Here is a 24,441-nt window from a genome sequence, read left to right as displayed (position 1 = left end):
TTGCTCATGGTCTGAGTTATCAGCTTTTCAATCCAGGAGATTCCAAATATACAAAACAAAAAACAAACAAACAAAATCACCTGGCCTGAGATCTACAAGTCCAATTTTCTCACACAGGAGTTTGGGAATGGGATAGTAAACCTTGTCACCTGAGTTTAAAGATTATGTGGTTGTTCTGCTGAGGTCTCTATTTTGGTGTTCCTATCATGGAGCCGCGTGCAAATCAGTGACAAGACGGAGTAGTAGAAAACAAATGGAAAAAAGAAGGGGTCTCCTAGTAGCTGTGAGAGCCAGAGACAGAGGGAGAAGAGAGGAACTCCTACCTTGGTTCTTGCTTGCTACCAGGACCAGCAGTTACAAAAAGTATTGCAATTATGCCTATGTGATATAGCACACAAAATAAAGTCTGTGTCACTGAAGAAAGACATTACATAAATGTCTATTGATTTCATAAATATACAAATTTGAAAAACATGTTGTAGTATCATAAATTGACAGGCATGGTATTTGCAAGAGAAGACTGAGTGCCAGAAATTGACTTAGATGTACATTGTACTTCCTTTAGTTGAGGTGAGCAAAGTCCATAGTGTCAGGATGATTGAATAGTAAATGAGAAAGCCAAGTGAATCACCCTTAATCGAGGATATTAGAAAAGGATTGGAAATGAGTCAAGCCCATTTGGAGAATAAGTAGAGTTGGGCTATGCCATAGTGAACTGTTTTGTTGTTTTTTAAACTTTTTCCTCTTTTTGTGGTAAGTCTTCAACATGAGCTTTTTAAGATGTGGAATTATTTTTGTAATTAAAATAGATATATATCATAGGAAAAACTAGCAAAAAAATTTAAAGCCAAGCTAATGTCCTTCCAGATGCATAAAACAATATTTATTTTTAAGGCAAAATTTACATAACCATATATAAAGAAGCACACACTATAAGTTCCTAAATTCAATATGAATAAGTTGTTTTGTGTTGTTTACCTTTAAAAGAAAGGAAACTAAGAAGACCCTATTCTATTTCATATGTCTTTAAAATGTGAAATGTAAGCTCTAAAGTAATTTTCATTGGAAAGTTGAAAAAAAGGCAAATCTGTAAGAAGTGTTGTTCTTTAAACAGGAACTCTGTAGGGATTTTTAATGTTGAAAGATGTACATAAACAAATTGTATGAAGTCAGCTCTTAGGTTTTAGCTCTCTCATAAAAAAAATGGTTAGTGTAACTGAACTAATTGAAATCCAAAGTCATCTTTAATTTTTTTGATTGACAATTTATATTGCCTCATCAGTAAAGAAACTTTTAACCATACTGTGACTTAAGAACCTGGCAGTCTTTGATAAGGCTACAGATGGATGAGAAGTGACTCAGTAAAACCAAAAAAGTAACTTCAGTGGAGACTCTATTGTAGAACACTGCAGAGAAATATGTGTTTTCAAATATGATTTTTTAAAATTAACTTCTGGATTATGTGGAACACTATTCCTTTATGGGAATATACCTTTTAGCATGTGAGTTCATTAGCTATTTGTGCACTTTAAATTATCTTCTCTCTCTCCCACAGATTTTTTTTTTTGTGTTTTAAGAAAAAAAATTATTTTTATTTTGCAATCTAGACTTTAGGTACTTGCTATTGTCATTCACAAAGCATTGGTATTTATGTCAGGAAAAGAGCCATCTCCACCAGTTAAAACTCAGATGCTTCAGCTCATTTCACATAGCAATAGTTGTTCTATCACATATGTGCTTGATCATCATCCAGAAAATTTATGTCATCAGCTGTCAGATTTAAAGGCTAGAATGCAGTACACACTTTATAAATGTTCACAAAAAACATAAATTTATATAAAAATGTAACTTTCATGTGAACTAACTAGTAGCTTTCATTAGAATTAGGAAGATTTTTGCCCAATTGCTCCTCCCAAACCACACATCACATATGTGTGCACACATTTTTATACATATTCAGAACTTCATGTAATCTCTGAGACACTTCTGCTGCATATACATATATATGCATGAAGTAAAATATCTAAATTGTGTACTTAATTCTTTAATACTTAATTCATGTGGCATAGGTTTTAAAAATCTGGGTTATTTATCTAATATTTGTGTAAAGTTAAAAAGGTTATGAAGGTCAAGGAACATAAAAGTTTGTGCTGGATGTAATTGTTTTCTCTCCTCTTATTAATAGCATTTATGGAAAGAAATATTTATTGATTTTCCAGGATTCTGTTAAATTGAAATGCCTCAGACGTGAAATAATGCCCTATACATCATTTAAAACACTTAGGATTTATTGCTTTTTGTTTAAAATGAATAGTAACTTCTCTTTAATCAAGTCACATGAATTGTATGCTCACTTTCTTTGTGAGGGTATTAATTTAAAGACAAAATTACCACTAGGGTTCCATTAATTTCCTTATTTAAATGCTTATCAATGCACATTAAAAATAAAAAGGTCAGCAGCTCTGTATATCAAAGCATAAACCATGAACACTCTCCTAGAAAGTGGCCTAGATAAGCTATTCTACAAAATGGCCTAGAATAATTTGCTTCATGACTGAACTTCTCAAAGTTGGAACCTACTGAAAGCTCAGTGAAGTAATTTTTTCACTTTCCTATGAAACAACAAAATTATTCATCCATTGTTTTAAAAGTTACAAAATGCAATAATATTGATCTGTGACCTGTTGTATTTCTTCTCAAATTTCCAGAAAAGTAAAACTGGAAATAATGCGATAAAAGAATAAAGGCAAAATAATAACTAAGCTAATATGGACAATCCGTAGAGTTCTTTTAGATCCAGAAAACAAAGACATTTGTCAGATAAGATAATGTTTACATGTATGTAACATGTGAATGATACCTATTAATATGTAGGAGGAGGTGAGCTAGAGAACTCATTTTCTCCATCTCTTTATCTACTATCACCCAAAATTAAGTCTGGTTTTAAAGGTTTCCAGAAGAGATCATATCACATATATTAGTGATCCAATTAGTCTTTAGTATAAGACCATCGTTATTAGGAAGTTCTTCCTGAACTTAATGTATTTCCCAGCTTTATATAATTGACAGATTTTTAAATGGCAATCTTCCTAAATGACATGAAGTAAGGACACAGTCCTCCCCATCAAAACAGTTTTCAGTTTGAGACATGACTTATGATTTAACATATATATTCAAAACCTGTAGACTTTTTGTTGAATTAGCCAAACTACCTGGATCATGTTGTGCTGTTTGTACCCTGTCCTTCTCCCTGTCTAAGGCAGGGTGTTATTATGGATTCTGACTCTAACCCTGAGGGTAATAGCATTCTATTGAGTAAGATAATGATGCACCATATTCTGGGCTCTGTTCTTTAAACACATAGTGCCTAGCAGCAAGTATTTCCTATGACTGATACATTCACTGAGTGATTGACTAAAGTGGAATACACTTGCATATGTAGCACCTGCTTCTCATAAGTGGGCAGCTTCTTGCTGTCTAGAGGAGTTTGTTTTTAACTTCTACCATTAAACTGAGGCCTAGGTGTTGGTCTGGAAGAATAATTCAAATCAACATTTACCAAGATGTGTAATTAAATATGAGACATAAAACTAAAAATGAGGCATCTGTTAAACCTATTTTCTTTCACATGTATGGTTTGTTTGAAGGCATATATATATACTAGCCAGATGGATTTTCCCTAAGTGTTACTTAACATGTTTTGTGGTGTTACATTAAAGTAAAATCAGTGGTGGTGGAGGGTAGAATTCATGGTTCAAAAATTTGTGAGTGTCTGAATTGAACAAGGATATGCATCTCCTCTAAATGAAGAACTCATTTAAACTCTGCCTAGAGAAGTTGGGGGTTGATTACCCAGATTTACTGTTTGTCTGGTGTCTTCTTTTCAGTACCCATCTCATGTGACTAGTCTTCTTCAATTCATACTCTGGGTACATTCATCAATTCTGCAGACAAATTATCTGGAACGTAGATAAATTTTGAGTGGGTTGGCAAAAAAATTATGATGATTTACATTTTAGAACCAGATCATAAAAGCAAAGGTTAGAAGATTAATTTCACATTGCTGCTTTGGTTTTTTGATTCATATTATCCCAAAACAGCCATGATATTAGATTTTATTAAATGAAATAAAATATCTGGAGTCATGGAGACAAATATTTTGGAAGGTAGGAGAGCAACTCAGTAAATTTCAAGTCTTTGAGATTAAAGGGGATCATTAAAAATTTGAGAGCTAGACGATCTTAGCCAAGAAATGTAGAACTATGAGAAAAAAAAATATCTTGAGTTGCCATTGTCTTAATTTTCTAATTGCTTTCTATATACAATCATGCCATTTAAAAATAACATTTTCAAATCTCTTTCAGATAGCAAACAATATAATTGAATGCCAGCTTGAACCTGAAGCATGACTCGAGGTGTCTGGCATAGGTCACTAGAAGCCCGTCAAGATCTGTACTTAGGTGTAGCTTGAAATCTGTGGTGCAGGGCCCCATTATGATTGTCCCAAGGGACCTTTATAAATATGGGCCTCTAATGTTCTTCCATGATTCCTTTAGGTGAGACTGAAGTAATTAAATTTATAATGAATCTAAGGATGCATCATTTTAGGAAATAAAAGCATAAAGGTCCAAATAAGGTAGTTAGGTCAATTATAGTGAAAAGGCAAATGGACAGAGAAAATATAGCAAGTTTCAAAAGATGTGGTCAGAAATAATAGCAAATAAAGGTACTTCAAAAGCTATGAGTCAACTATAAATAGTCTATATTTAGCTTGATGTGTTTCCTTGGACTCCAGCTAATATTTAGAATGGCAATCCAAGCTGGACATAAAATAATTATAAGCAACTAATTTGATGTAATAGACACAAACTGAAGTTGGACAGATTTTGTTTTAAAGTCTGAGTCTTACCTTTATTTACATCTGCAACCTACTTAATTTCTCTTAGCTTCTGGTTTGCCATTGATAGAATGAATTTATTATACAGATTATCATATGTGAAGCAAATGTATAGCTCAGCATATTATTAAATGTTTTTATGCAGCAGCTTTACCTAGGATGGACTACTGAAGGAAGTTTTGGTATTTTCTTTCAAAGAAAGCTTTAAAGTATTTTAACTTGAATCTAGGCATAATAATAGAATCTCAAAAATTCAAAAATACTGGGAAATAGATTCTATTCTTGTTTTTTTATTTAATATGTTTGTAGTGTATCCTTAAGTTTTAGAGTTTTGCCTTGTTGTTGTGGTTGTTGATTTTATTTTGTTTTGCCTTGTTTTTGCAGTGCTTGGGATGAACCCAGGGCCATTTTCTTGCCACTGAGCTAGTACAGAGCTACATTCCTTGTACAGAGCTACAAGTCCTTGATTTGTTATTTATGCTCTCAAGGTGATTCTGTGCAGTTAAAATTGAGAACCAATGTCATGGATTGTTAGGGAAGAGAAGTCCAGAAAATGGATTTAGCCACTTTTCAAAGTAGAGCATTATTTTCATAATGATGGTGGCCTTTCTAAAGTCAGAAAAAGGAGTCTAACTTTTCTTTATAGTGCTTTTTCTATAAACATGCAGATTGTAGTAGCTTAGATTTGGGGGAGGCAGATGGTTTCTGTTGCAATTACAACTATGGTGTTCTAGTGCAAAAGCAGCCATATATACTATGTAAACATAGGCCTTGCTGTGTTCCAGTAAAGTTTTATTTGCAAAAGGGCAGGATTTGGTCCCTGGGCCTTAACATGTCAACCCCTGCTTTAGCGTGTTAAAGTACAGATAAGAAAATGTAGTTGAGGACCATCACAATAGCTTTGGAGAAAGTACTCCATATGTGAACAAGTCAAATTAGACACTTGCAAGGCCAAAAAAGAGCATATGAAAATAAAATGTAATCTAGTGTGAAGACAAAGATTACCATAGACCTGGAAAGGTCATTGGTGAGAAAAACTGAATGAATGAAAATGCCCTTGTGAGAGTTGGGATTCTGGCAGTGAGTTAGCTACAGTCAAGCAATGAGTAGAGAATACAGGAGAGGTTTGTCTGTTTTGTTTTGTTTAGGGCATTTATTCTATTTTATTTGTTGTTATTCACATTTTGTGGGAAAACACATAAACGGATGGCTTGGACTCTCTGTTTACTTACATCTAGATGTTTTGGGTTCAGGATCAATATACAGCATATGTTTAATATGTTACTTTAATTCTTGTATGTATTCAAACTATCCTTCTTTTTTCCATCCTTAACTATATTCTCCAATGTTATGTTCAAATAAAAACATTTTCTTTTCACATGTCATAATTAAATTTAGAAAGTTTATCTAAACAATCCTAGAGTATAGTAACTAGAAGAGAAAACACATAGATTTCCTATCCAGGACTAACTTTCAAATTTTACTTGAACTTGTTACTCTTTCTCCTTCCTTGTCATCACAGCTGCTTGCCTGGATTCTAGGGCTATTTATTTGTTGATTTATTTATGCATGTAGTCCTGGGGTTGAACCTAGGGCCTTACAGTGCTAGGAAATTACTCTACTACTGAGCTACACTGCTGGCCCAACAGATGTAACTGTAAACATAACTTTTATTAATATTTTAATAACTCAAAATTTAAGTTACATCTTGAAATCAATGTACATGTTCTGAGTCAATAAATATGTCATTGTTTTTGTACTCCAAAGTCTATAATGAGTTTCATTATATATCTTCCAATAAATAGGTGCTTATAAAATCAGAGAAATATAATAGCAGTTTGTCTTTTGCTTTTTCTTGCATCTTTCCTCTGACAACTACTTCCACGGGAGATTATACTTCTGGGGGAAAAATCTGATTTCATAACTACCTTACCTACTAATTTTGAGTGCCCCAAAATAATTTTGAGGCTTGTCAAAGCCCAGCATCATTGGTGTGGTATTCAAGGGACCTGTGTATCTAAAATTTTTCTTATTCTGGCCCAAAGAACTATATCTTCATTTCTCAACAACCCTCTCTCCTTTCTGTGGCTTGGTTCTACTCCTGATGATCAGATACATGATGCGCTATTTTAATAATAGTGTTGCAAAGACTCTGAATTAAGTTTGGGATTGGTGATGAGCTGAATATACCTAAAACAAGCTTTTCCAGAAGCTTTATAATTTAAGATGGAAAGGGACCATTTTATTCGCAAGAAAGGCCTGACTTTTATATAAGAGTGGATTGCTGAAGAAGCTGACATATAGAATATCTTTATTTGTAAACTTTTAAACATATCAGACACTCTTCGTTTGGAATTGTTTAGGGAAGCCCATGAGAGAGAAACAAGATGAACTCTGAGGCTGTGCCCAGTTCCAAGAGTTTTGGGAAGACAGATGAGTGCATCAAAATGAGGTCAGAACATCTAGGTGGAAGTGCAGAGAAATTCAGTTAGTCTTTTACATGCTGGCTATCGATATGTCTGAAAACTTAGCTATTTAACAACTGGATATATGCAATTATTTAAATTAAAGTGTTTAACTAGTATTTTCTGCTCTGAACATTAACATGTTATTATATTACCAACAGGTTCACAAGATAAAGATCTGTTACTTTATCACCATCTGCCATCAAATAACATGCATCAAATTGTAGTTATTAGAAAGATAAAAATGTGGACTAATTGAAAATTCTCCAAAATTATTTGTTTGGTTTAATGATAAAATAATAATAAAGGAAGATAGTAAAGTGAAATTTCATGGTGTATTTTAGTTGTTTCATTTTCATAAAATGGAAATTACCTACTTAACCTGCCATATATATATATATATATATATATATATATATATATATATATATTCATATCGCTTTTTATTTTAAATTTAGGTATGTGTCTTGTGCCTTGGGCTGCCCATACGAAGGAAGTATTACACCGCAAAAAGTCACAGAAGTAAGCTACATCTCCAGCCTTTTTGGTTAATGGTAAAATAATGCATGTTTCTTAAAAGTAGACTTAAAAAATTTTTAAAAAACGATTTATTGGTTCTATACAGCAAAGACTACAGAGGGCTGTAGAACGGACACTGTCACTGAAGACAGGGTTGCTCACTTAATTGTTTTAACACTGAAGATCTACCAGTTGGCTATGTTTCAAGGTTAAATGACAGTTGAGTCTTGTGATTTGAGTGCTTTAAGGTAGAAGAATACAAACTTCCATTTCATTTTTATATGGCTTTAAAATAGTGACTGTTCCCCTTTTCCATTAGAAGGTTGGGGCAGGTTTGTATTCACACATTTAAACTTGGCCTTGGTTGCTTCTCCTTCATAGTTTGGTGTCAGATCTGAATGTACACTGCTTCAGGGTTTTGTTCATTTGTGATCCTGTAGATCTTTCTGTTGTGATTAAGTTTCTGTTTTTCCAGAGCAATTTTACAGCAACAGATTACAGTCATTAAATATCTGCTTATTGAAGTTTTTTATTTTCTAGTTCTTCCTTTATTTTTATAAATGCAATGCCCTTATTGCCCTCATTGGGAATTACATTAGGGTATCTCAGATTATCATTTGTAAACGAAGCATATTAACACAAACTGCTGCTATGGTTTTAAGGTTTAATAAACTTAATAATGTGGCACTAAAGCAGTGAAGATGGCATTATTACAAAATCCAAATTTAGACAGGACAAACTCCGTCAACTGAAGCCACTCCTCTTTCATGTACTCATTCAAACTTTTGAAACTTGCTGCAGATTTTTCAAATAAGATCTATCACATCTGTTTTTTATAGTTCCAATATCTCTCCTTTGTGTTGGGAGACAATGTTTAGAGATGTTGGATTTAATTGTGATTTAAGGTAAATTCATTAGTTTCATTAAAGGCCTACAGATTTTGATGGAATATAGAGAATTGAAGTTTGAACTTAGGATTTTATGTTAAGGTCGGGCAATTTGATGGTATGGAGGTTAGTATATGTTAGCTTCTTTGGGGGGTAGCTCAAATGCAGGCAGATATTAACAAGAGAATAGATAGGAGTACTTGGGGGTAGTTAAGGGCTTAGGTGAACTATAGACTGACTCGTAGTATTGATCTATTTGCATTTAGTAAATTATACATAATCGGGGAGATCATGCTTAAGAGGAAAGATGGGGAAAAGGTAAGGAAGCAAACCAAGAAAGAGAGAGGGAGAGAAGAAAGAAAGAGAAAAGAATAGAAATGAAAAAGAAATGATAAAAAAAAAAATAATAAAATACAGTAAAATAAAAATTAGAATTAAAAAAATAATTTAAAAAAATTAAAATTAAAAAATTTTAAAAAAAAGGCACTGTTAGGCTTCTATTTTCTTCGCTTCCAGTAGGTGGTGCTGTGCCTTCCGGGCCAAGATTTTGCCCTCTAGCTGTAGGAAACGATCCATGTGAGGCCGCTCCCTCCTCCCCCACCTGGTGTCTCTCCAAACCTGTTAGCTTAGGTTTATTCCTGGTCTCTAGTCTCCTTGCTTCTCCTGCCAGCCAGGCCTTCCCCAGTGTGATACCTCTCCGCAGTTCAAGCTACACTCTGGGCCTGCAGTTTCCTGGATGTGGAGCGAGGCTATTTGGAACCGGCTCCCTATTGTTTTGATTCCCTCCGATAGCCACTCCTCTGAGAGCTGGCGAGACAGGTTTCGTTTTCACCACTGGTGGGAGGGGGGAGTTGGAGGCCAGGTGCCTTTACCTTTTCCCATGCCTCTATTCACGCTCACTCTGATAATCATGCCCCCGGAAAGCCGGGTTGAGATTTTATGTGATTTCCCCGCTGTATGTGAGAAGGGCTAAATGTCACACACCTGTTCTATCGCTGAACTTGTTGCGATCTGTCGGAAACTGGCGATGGTGACGTCAGCTCTCCAAGATGGTGGCTGCTGGCTTCCTCGGTGGGTTGTCCGTTGTGGTTGACAGATCTGGATCGTTTCTCTCCCCCGTCTCAAACCCAGAACTCAGCCTGGAGAACAGTAAGGGCACAGTTGGCAGGACCCCACAGAATCCGCAGCGCCGTTTCTCTGTGTTGCTGGCACGCCGTATCTCCGCGCAGTCTCTGGCTGCGGGGCGGACCGCCGATCAATCAGCCTGAATCTCCAGGCGCATGGTTCACTCGCAATTGAGCCCCAGTAATTGATCCTCGGGTAATGGAAATCCTTCCTCTAGGTTTCGGTGCACCCCAATTTTGCTGGAGATTCCTAACAAGATAGCTTTTGACCGTTCTAACTCGTTATTCACCTGCGCAGTGACGCGGTACACGGGGGTGATGCACTCTATTCGCCGCCATCTTCCCACTCAAAACAAATTTATAGGAGAAAACAGAAACACAGCAGTCAAACAGAGTTGGAAAGTAATGTGAGCACCATGAAAAACAAGGGAAAAAAGGATTACAAACAATGCAGGACAACTTATATTTACAGGAGAACCTAGAGGCATCATAAAAATGGACAGAGAAAGAACTCAAGGCATACCTGACTCAGATGGAATGGAATCTTAGAGGAACCATTAGACAGCAAGTCCAAACAATGAAAGAATACTTTGAAAACGAATTACATAAGCAAATTCAAATGGCAAAGAATGAACTCTACCAGGAGATAGAGATTTAAAAAAAAAAATCAAACAGTAATCCTAGAAATTCAGGAAACCATAAACCAAATTAAAAACTCAAACGAGAATATTACAAATAGACTAGATCAAATAGAAGTCAGAACATCAGATAATGAATGCAAAGTTCATCAACTTGAAAGGAATATAGTCAACACAGAAAGGATGCTAAGAAATCACGAGCAATCCATCCAAGAGGTATGGGATGACATAAAAAAACCAAACTTGAGAGTCATTGGGATAGAAGAAGGTATAGAGGTTCAAACCAAAGGAATGAACAATCTATTGAATGAAATAATCTTAGAAAACTTCCCAGACATGAAAGATGGAATGGATTGCCAAATCCTGGAAGCCTTCAGGACCCCAAACATACAAAACCGTAATAGACCAACTCCAAGACACATAATTATGAAGATATCCAACATACAGAACAAGGAGAGAATATTAAAAGCTACGAGAGAAAGGAGGCAGATTACATTCAGGGGTAAACCAATTAGGTTAACAGCTGATTTTTCATCACGGACGTTGAAAGTGAGAAGATCCTGGAACAACGTATTTCAAACACTGAAAAGTAATGGATTCCAACCAAGAATACTGTATCCAGCAAAATTAAGCTTCAGATTTGACAATGAAATTAAAATATTTCATGATAAACAAAAGTGAAAAGAATTCGCAGCCAGAAAACCAGCACTGCAAGGCATTTTGAGCAAAACACTATAAGAAGAGGAATTGAAAAACAGCACCCAAAACTAACAGCGGGAGGTATCTCAGCAAAGAGGGGGGGGAAATAACTAAAGAGGAAAAACTAGCCAAATAAAAATAAATAAATGAGCATGACTGGAAGTACAAACCATATATCAATAGTAACCCTAAACATTAATGGCTTAAATTCACCAATCAAGAGACATAGGCTAGTAACCTGGATTAAAAAAAACAAATCCAATAATATGCTGCCTTCAGGAGACTCATATGATAGGAAAAGACATACACAGGCTGAAGGTGAAAGGTTAGGGAAAATCATACCACTCACATGGTCCTCGGAAGCAAGCAGGAGTGGCCATACTCATATCGAATAAAATCAACTTCAAACCTAAGTTAATCAAAAGGGATAAAGAAGGACACTATATACTGTTAAAAGGAACCATTCACCAACAAGACATAACAATTATCAATATGTATGCACCAAACAATGGTGCTGCAATGTTCATAAAACAAACTCTCCTCAAGTTCAAGAGTCAAATAGACCACAACACATTAATTATGGGTGACTTCAACAACACACCGCTCTCTCCATTGGACAGATCCTCCAGACAAAAGCTGAATAAAGAACTATAGAACTCAATAACACAATCAATAACCTAGACTTAACCGACATATATAGAATATATCAACCATCATCAAGTAGATACACGTTCTTCTCAGCAGCACATGGATCCTTCTCAAAGATAGACCATATATTATGCCATAGGGCAACTCTTAGTAAATATAAAGGTGTGGAGATAATACCATGCATTTTATCTGATCATAATGGAATGAAACTGGAAATCAATGATAAAAGAAGGAAGGAAAAATCCTGCATCACCTGGAAAATGAATAATAAGTTACTGAATGATCAATGGGTTACAGAAGACATAAAGGAGGAAATCAAAAAATTCTTAGAGATAAATGAAAATACAGACACAACATATCGGAATCTATGGGACATAATGAAAAAAGTTTTAAGAGGGAAATTCATTGCCTGGAGTTCATTCCTCAAAAAAAGAAAAAAACAACAAATAAATGAACTCACACTTCATCTCAAAACTCTAGAAAAGGAAGAGGAAAACAACAGCAAATGTAGTAGAAGGCAAGAAATAATTAAAATCAGAGCAGAAATCAACAAAATTGAAACAAAAAAAAAACATTGAAAAAATTGATAACACTAAAATTGGTTCTTCGAAAAAATAAATAAGATCGACAGACCCTTAGCCATGCTAACGAAGAGAAGAAGAGAGAGAACTCAAATTACTAGCATACGGGATGAAAAAGGCAATATCACAACGGACACTACAGAAATACGGAAGATAATTACAAATTATTTTGAAACCCTATATTCCAATAAAATAGAAGATAGTGAAGATATCGATAAATTTCTCAAGTCATATTATTTGCCCAGATTGAGTCAGGAAGATACACACAATTTAAACAGACCAATAACAAAAGAGGAAATAGAAGAAGCCATCAAAAGACTACCAACCAAGAAAAGCACTGGACCCGATGGGTATACAGCGGAGTTTTACAAAACCTTCAAAGAAGAATTAATACCAATACTTTTCAAGTTATTTCAAGAAATAGAAAAAGAAGGAGACCTTCCAAATTCATTCTATGAGGCCAACATCACCCTGATCCTGAAACCAGACAAAGACACTTTAAAGAAAGAAAACTACAGACCAATATCTCTAATGAACTTAGATGCAAAAATCCTCAATAAAATCCTGGCGAATCGAATACAAAATCATATCAAAAAAATTGTGCACCGTGATCAAGTAGGATTCATCCATGGGATGCAAGGCTGGTTCAATATACAGAAATCAATAAATGCTATTCACCACATCAATAGAATTAAAGACAAGAACCATATGATCATCTTGATAGATGCAGAAAAAGCATTCGACGAAGTACAGCATCCCTTTATGTTCAAAACACTAGAAAAATTAGGGATAACAGGAACTTACCTCAACATTGTAAAAGCTATATATGCTAAGCCTCAGGCTAGCATCATTCTGAATGGAGAAAAATTGAAGGCATTCCCTCTAAAATCTGGAACAAGACAGGGATGCCCTCTGTCACCACTTCTATTCAATTTAGTTCTCGAAATACTTGCCAGAGCAATTAGACAGACAAAAGAAATTAAAGGCATAAAAATAGGAAAAGAAGAACTTAAATTATCACTATTTGCGGATGATATGATACTATATCTAACAGACCCAAAAGGGTCTACAAAGAAACTACTAGACCTAATAAATGAATTCAGCAAAGTGGCAGGATATAAAATCAACACGCATAAATCACAGGCATTCCTGTATATCAGTGACAAATCTTCTGAATTGGAAATGAGGAAAAACACCCCATTCACAAGATCCTCAAAAAAAAAAATAAAATACTTGGGAATCAACCTAACAAAAGAGGTGAAAGATTTATACAATGCAAACTACAGAACCCTAAAGAGAGAAAGAGAAGAGGATCTTAGAAGATGGAAAAATATACCCTGTTCATGGATAGGAAGAACTAACATCATCAAAATGGTGATACTACCCAAAGTTATCTATAGGTTTAATGCAATGCCAATCAAAATCCAAATGACATTTCTTGTAGAAATAGATAAAACAATCATGAAATTCATATGGAAAAATAAAAGACCCAGAATAGCAAAAGCAATTCTAAGCAGGAAGTGTGAATCAGGCGGTATAGCGATACCAGATTTCAAACTGTACTACAGAGCAATAGTAACAAAAACAGCATGGTACTGGTACCAAAACAGGTGGGTGGATCAATGGTACAGAGTAGAGGACACAGAGACCAATCCACAAAATTACAACTTTCTTATATTTGATAAAGGGGCTAAAAGCATGCAATGGAGGAAGGATAGCATCTTCAACAAATGGTGCTGGGAAAACTGGAAATCCATATGTAACAAAATGAAGCTGAATCCCTTTCTCTCGCCATGCACAAAAGTTAACTCAAAATGGATCAAAGAGCTTGATATCAAATCAGAGACTCTGCGCCTAATAGAAGAAAAATTTGTCTCCGATCTAAATATTGTGGGGTCGGGCTCCAAATTCCTTAATAGGACGCCCATAGCACATGAGTTAATAACTAGAATCAACAAATGGGACTTACTCAAACTCAAAAGTTTTTTCTCAGCAAGAGAAACAATAAGAGAGGTAAATAGGGAGCCTACATCCTGGGAACAAATTTTTACTCCTCACACTTCAGATAGAGCCCTAATATCCAGAGTATACAAAGAACTCAAAAAAATAAACAATAAGATAACAAATAACCCAATCAACAAATGGACCTGAACAGACACTTCTTAGAGGAGGACATACAATCAATCAACAAGTACATTAAAAAAATGCTCACCATCTCTAGCCGTCAGAGAAATGCAAATCAAAACCACCCTAAGATACCATCTCACTCCAGTAAGATTGGCAGCCATTATGAAGTCAAACAACAACAAGTGCTGGCGTGGATGTGGGGAAAAGGGTACACTTGTACATTGCTGGTGGAACTGCAAATTGGTGCTGCCAATTTGGAAAGCAGTATGGAGATTCCTGGGAAAGCTGGGAATGGAACCACCATTTGACCCAGCTATTGCCCTTCTTGGACTATTCCCTGAAGACATTAAAAGAGTGTACTACAGGGATACTGCCACATCAATGTTCATAGCAGCACAATTCACAATAGCTAGACTGTGGACCCAACCCAGATGCCCTTCAATAGATGAATGGCTAAAAAAAATGTGGCATTTATACACAATGGAGTATTACGCAGCACTAAAAAATGACAAAATCATGGAATTTGCAGGGAAATGGATGGCATTAAGGCAGATTATGCTAAGTGAAGCTAGCCAATCCCTAAAAAACAAATGCAAATGTCTTCTTTGATATAATGAGAGCAACTAAGAACAGAGCAGGGAGGAAGAGCATGAGGAAAAGATTAACATTAAATAGAGATGAGAGGTGGGAGGGAAAGGGAGAGAGAAGGGAAATTGCATGGAAATGGAAGGAGACCCTCATTGTTATACAAAATTACATATAAGAGGTTGTGAGGGGAAAGGGAATAAAAAAAGGGAGAGAATTAAATTACAGCAGATGGGGTAGAGAGAGAAGATGGGAGGGGAGGGGAGGGGGGATAGTAGAGGATAGGAAAGGTAGCAGAATACAACAGTTACTAATATGGCATTATGTAAAAACGTGGATGTGTAACCGATGTGATTGTGCAATCTGTATTTTGGGTAAAAATGGGAGTTCATAACCCACTTGAATCAAATGCATGAAATATGATATGTCAAGAGCTTTATAATGTTTTGAACAACCAATAAAAAAAGATCTATCACATCATCTTATTGAAACAAAAATCTTGCACACAAAGGCAGATATGTTATGAAATAATGAAGCTTAGATTTTGTAGTCTTTCACCAGACTCCTTGCTTTTCTCTCTTTTGCTCTGCTTCACCTGTGGATGTACCACACACTGGATTCCTGCACCAGAATGCCTGAGGAGCTGCTAAGAGAGCTCTGTGGCAGGCAGATTGGAAGCCTTAGACATTCAGGATCAGCAGCATCTTAAAGAGACCCTTTGCGCTGTTTTCATTTTGCACTCTTTTTTTTCTGAAATGACTGTTTCAAGCTGTAATTATCTTTTCAACCTCTAGTCCTCCCTTTTTCTTCCCGCAACCCTTGGCTTTTGCTTTATCATCACACTGCCCTTTACATTTTACTATTTCCTGCCTGAGATGCTCTTTACATTTTGTATTTCAGCTGCCTGGAACCTGCTAATCTGTGCATTCCATATTCTTTCTGGAACCCTCTTCTTAGACCCTTCCTTCCTTCGCTGTTCAAGCTTACTGTATCTCAAGTTGTCACCTAAGTCCTTCCTGCATGAAAGATGGGTCAATTTCCTTTGATGTATGCTCATAAAATCTTGTTTCTTTGTTTTGGAATTCTTATTTTAGCATATTATTATTATACATTTCTCAGTGGTGTTATATATGTTCTCACTGGACTCAAAACTCCATAACAGCATAAGCTATGCCAGTATCTGCTTTCCTATCTAGCATAGTGCCTGCATAAAATAGATTCTGGGGAAGTACATGTTGAATGAGTGAATGAGTGAATGAGTAGTATGTGCCAGATTTTATATAGAGTGACTTTTACACATTCTCATTTTCACAACCAAATATGCCATTAACATTGGTACGATTAACATAATTTTTATAAAATGACAAAATTAAGGCTTAGGAAACACACCAAAGGAAGAAATTTTGTTGTCTGTATCCTTTAGACTAGGAATTAAGGTCTTAATAGGTGGATTGATTCATCACTAGCTTTGATGGGGCTGATATTTAAATCCAAATCTCTGATTCCAAAAACCATGTCTTTGTCAAAATATCATGGTGTCTTCATGCAAATTCACATTATTCTTTGAAAGTGACAATAGTTATTGGGTTAGAGGAAACATTACAATTTATATTGTACAAGTGCATTCATTTATGAGCCAGGAAAAGTTAGACCAGTCCTCTACCAACTGAAAAGCTGAAGCTGCTACTGATGTCTATTGACATTTGATGTCATACCTAGAGGAATACTACTTTCCAAGTAAATCTGTAATTCTTATGTTTGATTAAAGTGTTGAGACGTATCAGCCTCCCATCATTAAAAGTGTGGCTTATAATTTCATAACTGAATAGATAAATGGATAATCAAACAGATGATTCTAAGATAACCTTGAATATCAGAAAAGGATAATGGTAGTAATTTCATTCAAAGTTTTATCTAATGCTTAGAATTCAATGAGAAAGGGGAAGGACTAGAAACCTAAAGCATATATTTCCATGGATAAAGTCACTTTAGTTGTGATTTTTACCTCTAGATGGTGTTTGCTAAGGAACAAGGAGGTATAAGTCTGTTCATTTCCATTGTCTTACAAGCACTTGGTCTTTCTCAACAGGTGTCTAAGAGATTGTATGGCATGGGCTGTTATGAGGTTTCTCTGGGAGACACCATTGGAGTGGGGACTCCAGGAAGCATGAAGAGAATGTTGGAAAGTGTCATGAAAGAAATACCTCCAGGTGCTCTTGCTGTTCACTGTCATGACACTTACGGACAGGCCTTAGCAAATATCCTTACGGCCCTTCAGGTATTTTGCATTTTTGTGTTACAAACTCCTTGTTTTTCTCTCTTTTGGGTGCATCTCCTTATTTGTAATATAAGCACGTTAAGAGTATTAATGAAATAATATTTATAAAATGTTATGAATATAATATTCAAGCATTTTATATTATAAAACAGAAAAATGTTAAGAATATAATGTTTAAATATGATAGGCATTCAGGAAGCAGTTGTAAATTCAAAATGTTTTTGTTAGGGCAGTGAAGGTCTCATTGCTGTTAATTTGATTTGATTAAATTTGTGAATCTGTTATTTTTAATTATTAATCCTAGTAGAGCTATGTCTGCTTGTTTCAACTCCCGTATGCTCTCAACCATAAAAATTAACAGACTGATATATGATGATATTTTGAGGAGCACAAACAAAAATCGTAGAATATACTGTTGTAATTTTTGGAACAAATGCTTTTTGTTATTTTGTGAGCTGTGGTGGGTATATATGGAGACAAAGTGCAGAATATTTTGCTTGAAATATTTTCCTGATGTTGGCAACCCTGCATTTGACAGAGCCTTCTCTTTTTAAATCAAGTGAAATCCATAATATGATAAAATGAAGAGATCTAAAAAGTTGCAAGATTATGAATTGCTTATTAAATTCTGTGTTGTTTTAAATTTACTTTATATATATATATATATATATATATATATATATATATATATATAATTTTGTGAATATTATTTTTAAATTAGTGTTAGTTTTTTAAACTCAGCTAAAAATAGATGAGTCTGATGATCTTTGAACCAAGTATTTTGACAACTACATATAAGACTGTATGAAAGCTTTTTGGTGAGGCTGAAAGTCAATATGTAAAGCTTAATGTCAGAAGTGTACAGTTGCTTGGCAAATGTTGAAAAACAATGGGAAGAACAAGCTCCACAAGAGCTTATTTTGACATTGTAACATATGTGCATAAATCCTTACTTATCTTCTGGAACCAAGTAAGGAACATTCTACTGACTCAGAGAGAAGATAAAATGTTGTCCTCTGGTCTTTCAGACATGGGGACTTTTACAATTTTCCTTGCCTAGGTATTCTAGTTTCTAAAACAATAGATAACTAAGCTTTATTTCAAGATTCTGGATTCAGCTACAATTGTAACAATTTATTAAGTGTTCCTGAGCAAGTTCCTAAAGTACTTTTAGTCTCTCTCTCTCTCTCTCTCTCTCTCTCTCTCTCTCTCTCTCTCTTATTTTTCTTTTATTTCTCTTTGTGTATGTATCTTCCATATTTGAATACTTTGAGTAATATTTTATTTGTGTAGTAAATTTATTATTCAATGAATGGTAGTTTAGTTCTTGGGGATGAAAAGTTATAGTGTAATATCCGGGAACCCAAACTTTTTTTTGTATGTGTGAACTCTATATGCCTCTTGAAAATGCTGAAATACAAAAGTTATTGCTGATTTTGCATGGTGAATGATTAAGGAAGGCCTATCTGAGGAAGAACATCATATGCTACATCATTATGTTTCAGTCAACAATGATCTTATACACAATAATGGAGCTAAAAAATTCCCATCACCTAGTGATAACACAGCCATCATAATGTCCTGTTGCAACATTAAACATTGTGCTACTCAAGTGTTTATGGTGATGCCCTGTAAATGCACCTAGCAGGCTACCAGCCTATGAAAGTCTAGCACATACAGCATAGCACATACTACATAGCACATAAAATATTGTGTATGGCACATAATACTTTACAATGATAATAAAGAACAGTTACTGGTTTATGCATTTACTATACCATACTTTTAATTATATTTTCTGTTGATTTGAAAGAGGTTTTTTGTTTTTAGGTGGTTTTGGATATTGAGCCAAGGACCTTAAGCTTCCTAGGCCCACACTGTATCATTGAACTCAACCCCTAGCCCTAACATTATTTAATTAAATTAATTAATTTATTAGTTAATTTTTGTGGTGCTGGGGATTGAATATAAGTCCGGTCTGCACTAAGCTATATCCCCAGCACTTTTTTATTTATTAGTATTAATTTTTGAGACAGGCTCTCACTAAGTTGCCCAGGTTGACCTTGACCTGTGATTCTCCTATGTCAGCTTCCTGAGTTGCTGGGATTATAAATGTGTGCCACCATGCCTGCCTTGAATATACTCCTCTGTTTATTAAAAAAAATACTGCAAAACAATAATGCCATGTTATGCAAAGAGCTGCCTCATATATCCTATGTTTACTGTGTCTCTTGAATGCATCAAGAGGCCATTTGGAGTGATTGGCCAGTGCACTATACGATGTTTGCACAACGGCAAAACCACTCCTTTCCCATAATTAAAAGATATATAACCATAATTGTTAAAATCAGATGTGAAGAATTACAAGGAACAATCTCCAATAAGGACTCTCTGTGTGTGTGTGTGTGTGTGTGTGTGTGTAAAGAAGAATGTTTTAATACCATTTGGGCAAAAAGCCCTGGGTGATAGGAGGAACATGTCCTCAGAACTAAAAGAAGACTAATGTATTCAGAGGAAAAACCTAAAAACTAAGATCTCTACAATTTACAAAGTTAATTCAATTTTTTTGTTGTTGTTGAAAACATGGCAGCATTTTATTATTTTGAAATGAGACAGATCTTTGTTAGTATCACTATAATAATAAAAACCATAGCAAAAGAAATCATAAACTCAATCACATACACAATTTATGTGGAAAAAATACTATAGGCAATGTCCAAAAGACAGCAGAACCAACTAGATACATCTAAGAAATACTATGATTATGACTACCATTCATTTTTACTACATTGATATCTGTTTATCAGAAAACAAACTGGTGGGGGAAAATAAGCATAGGATAAATGAAGTTTACAGAAAAAAGTCAAAATATATCTTTTAAATAGTTGCAAGATGTTGAGCTCCACTTATGAAATATATATGAATATATACGTAGGAGAGATAAATTTTTCATTTATCAATAAGAGCATTATAAAAAATTTTTCTTTCATTTTTATGACAGTTTGAATTGCAAATAGCAAAACTTCCTCAGAGGTCAGCTTGATTATTTTACTAATGTGTTTCAGGTTTTAAAGTTGGCTGCATTTTGTGTTTGCAGTTTTACTTCTAGGTGTTTTCTTTCTTCATACCTTCTAAGTTTAATAGGCTTACACAAGGTTAATTCAATTGTATCATCTCTTTTTTTAGATAAGAGCTAAAATATTGGGGCATGTAGGCATCATGTTATAGCCACACAGGGGACAAGAAACAACTCTGGGCAGAAGCAGGGCAGGGAACATGGTTGAGAATCTATAGAATACTGTTTTTCTGGCAGTGGGTGGGGGAGAAATACAAAGTCTCCCTGTATCCAACATAACCTTCCATAGGCCCTTAGTGGGTTTAGGGTTCAAATTCACATTATCTGCAGAATTTGAAAGACCCAAGCATATAAATTATTTTTAGATAGTTGAGAGTCAGAACCTTCAGATTCCAAGAACAGGTCTTTTATGAAGGAAGACATCTTCAGCTTAAGCTAAACTACTATTTGGATTACTGTGTGTGTGTGTGTGTGTGTGTGTGTGTGTGTGTGTGTGAGAGAGAGAGAGAGAGAGAGAGAGAGAGAGAGAGAGAGAAGGTAGGTTTTTATCTTTCAGCAGCTCCCATGGAGGTTAGTACAAAGTCTAAGCATCTGCAACTGTGTTTTCTTTTTTCCCCACATACACAAACTGTATGTATATATGGCAGGCTGGAATACAGAGGGAGACGAGGACTTAGAAAGATACTAGTATGCATCCAGCTTCAGTTACATTGACCCAGACTTAATTAATAGTCACAGTGTACACACACAGACAAAGGGTAACACTGACTTGTATAATAAGCAACTTCACATGAGGCTCCTGAGGCCACTATCAAGGAATGACTGAGAAAAAGGTCAAAAAGGAGAGATGAGCAGAGGAAACAGAAAGTTGAACAATTGTAGAGTGTTTTTGTCATTTAAAAATTTTTTTGCCATCCACTTTTATATAGTTTGATAAAACATTGACAATCTAAAAAATATTGCTGATTTGTTGCATTTCTGAAATTGCATGTAATTAAGGCAATCTTTAAATGTTTTAGAACTTTTAGGTTTATTAAAGATAATTAGATGTGGTCTTGAAATGTCACAGAAAATGCCCACTTGGTGGTCCCAAGCAGGACTACATAGGGGGAGTCTACTAGAGCCCTTTTATCAATCCTTCAACCGGTCACTAATAACAACAGCAAAACAACCAGGTTTAATTTTGAAGGACACTAAAGGATGTCTTGGAAAAAACTCTCAGTGTTTAAATAGAAGGGAAGTCAGAGAAAGTCCAGCTTCATTATAAACAGGGCTGATCTTGGCTTCAGGAAGCAGTGGCCATACTTTACTTTTTAAAATGGAATCTTTGAAGTGGCTGCTAGTAAAATTGGTGGTGGATGTGGGGTGGATATCATTTGCTTTAATTTAGGGGTGGAGAAACAGTTTACAGTGTTCCAAACTGGAAGTTAATATTAAGGCAAGGAGACATGTAATAAGTGGAAACTTGGCCACAATGGTAGGAAACAAATGAGAGTTATAAATGGAACGTCCCCCTCAGTCTGGAAAGCACATACTAGTCATATAATAGAGGGATCTTTCTTGGTTCCCAGGTTTTATTGTATTTTTTTTATTACTTAAACATATGACTTATAGGACTAGAGATGGTTGTATGGAAGTCAAGAATTCATAATTATTAGATATTATTTAATATAAATTATTCTGAGAGTATAGATTTAAGTGTGGTGTATTTATAACCACCCAAAAGTAAAAGAGCAAGAAAATGAGGTGACAAAACGTGCACTCTTTTAGTAACGGAAGAAATGTACATAGTCCTATATACTTGTCTTGATTTTTAATGTAAAAATTAAGCTTCACTCTCTTGCATATTCCCTAAGTGCCTAAGTCAAACACCAGTGAACAAATTCTTTAATCTACTTAATACTAAAAGTTGCTCATTTTCCTCTACTAAAATGATTTGAGACTCCAACAAATGAGCTCCAATACATCAAATAACAGAACATGTTAATTGGTAGCACAGAGACAAAACAGAACAGGCAATATTTAGACTCCTCATGAAGAAATACTGTGTGCCTTTTTGTCTCTTAAACTTAATAGACTTTTAGCTAATGTGCCTTTGCTCATAATGTTTTCCATATGTTTATTATTCTTTTAGAAATACCAAATTGTTAACCTAATTCTTACATCAAAAACATTCATTTTTCATATAGACTCTTAATAAACCATATTAAAATGCCAGCAAGCAACAAATTTTTCTTCATGTATTTTGTTTTTCAGGTTTCTAAAGAAGAATTTTTTTTAAAAAAAAAAACAAAACCTTCCCATCCCTAGCCAGATAAACCTCTCTGTTTCCCAGTTACATACTTGTTACGAAGGATGTAATGATATCTACCTCGCCGAATTGTGCAAAATTGAGATGAAGTGCAGATTTTCTAGAATGACATAGAACACTTGGTTAGTACTATCTTTACAGTCACTATGATTACTACTAGTACTAATGGGTAATAATAACTTTTATTATATAGCTTATTTGTGAGTGGAAGCAGAATACGTAAAGCATTGCATTACAAATGTGTTTTACAAATCATGCATTATATTGAATTTATTTCTTCAAAACAGCTGCTAAACAATTAAATAGAAATAGATGTTCAAAAAAAGAAAAGAAAAAGTTGAAAACTTTATATCTCTACAGAGGTTTTACAAAGTCATCAATAATTTATTTAACAGATATTTATTTTATTAGACCTTGAGTCAGATTCAAATTTTAAAAGTCCTGATTCAAATTTCTTTACTGGTATAGGGAAAACTATTATCACTTATCTATATTTTCAAAATCTTTTTGATTATGAAATATATTCCTTGCTGTACAGTTGATTCTTCCAACACAGTGTCCTATTGGAAAATATTCTTATAGAAAGATGGAATGATAAATAAGCTACCCCCCAAAAAAGAAGAGGGAGGGGGAAGGGAAGATATCAAAGAGAGAAAGGGGAAAGCTACTTGCTACTGTAATTGTAATTATGACTATTTCTCTGATTTATACAAAATTGAGAGGCAATGCAGGATTTTGATAACAGTGCAAGGAATTGGTTGGATTGGATTTATGGATGTTCAAGTGGTAAACAAGGTTATTGAGCCACAGATGAGATAAAAATGAACACAGTATCCTTGTATATATTTTTTTCCAAGTAGCTAGATTTCTTGCATCAGTGATAAAGAGTGGTTAAATATTTGAATAATTCTTTTCACTTTAGTTTATCTCCAAAATATTTTCATTGATATAAATGTCTTATTTGTGTATGTGTGTGTGTGTGTGTGTGTGTGTGTGTGTGAGTGAGTGAGTGAACAGTAGGATTTATTGAAAAATAGGAACAGAGCTCTTACAGTGCACCAGGGGACCTGAAAGTAGTTTTGTCCTGGCAAGTATGCCAGTCAAGGGGTTTATGAAGCACTTGATTCACTGTTCTCTCTGATTTTGACAAAGGTGACCAGTCAGTTTGTTTTTAGGAATATTCTATTTTTTATCAGTTTCCATATATCTCTACAGGAATCAATGGGTACTTAGAAAAAAAGCTGCTTTTAAACTAGATGCCATTCAATTAGCTAACTTTTAAAAAATAACACTTATGTAAAATTATGCCATAAAGAGCTAAAAATAAAAGTAGTTAATCTTCATGTAAGAGTTTATGTGCTTGAAACTCACCAAGAAAGTAAATATGTCTAGCCTGGCACAGTGGCACATGCCTAGAATCCCATCTACTCCTAAGACTAAGGCAGGAGGATCAAAAGTTCAACTTCAAGGTCAGCTTCAGCAACTTAACAAGACCTTGTCTCAGGATTCAAAACAAATAATATTTTAAAAAGTCTGGGATATAGCTCAGTGATAGCCCATCTTTGGGTTTAATCTCTAGTACCACCAAAAAAGAGAAGAGAAAAGA

General features: G+C 34.8%; 1 protein-coding gene across 3 annotated transcripts in view; it reads left to right on the top strand.

The window, feature by feature from the left end:
• The window catches only part of Hmgcll1 (3-hydroxymethyl-3-methylglutaryl-CoA lyase L1), a 140,161-nt gene that overhangs the window by 60,584 nt on the left and 55,136 nt on the right, over positions 1 to 24,441 (top strand). For 2 of the 3 annotated variants that reach the window (XM_058573391.1, XM_046426710.2), the window contains 2 exons: positions 7,821 to 7,884; positions 17,260 to 17,448. In XM_058573391.1, the coding sequence (XP_058429374.1) occupies positions 7,821 to 7,884; positions 17,260 to 17,448 (253 nt within the window). Of the gene's footprint in view, positions 1 to 7,820; positions 7,885 to 17,259; positions 17,449 to 22,780; positions 23,130 to 24,441 lie in introns of those variants that run through there. The other variant, XM_058573392.1, reaches the window with a different exon arrangement.

Source organism: Marmota monax, unplaced genomic scaffold (genome assembly GCF_021218885.2).
Source record: "Marmota monax isolate L192 unplaced genomic scaffold, Marmota_monax_Labrador192_F-V1.1 WCK01_AAM20220418_F8-fsc00247, whole genome shotgun sequence".
NCBI lineage: Eukaryota > Metazoa > Chordata > Mammalia > Rodentia > Sciuridae > Marmota > Marmota monax.
This window is presented reverse-complemented; position numbering and strand designations above follow the sequence as displayed.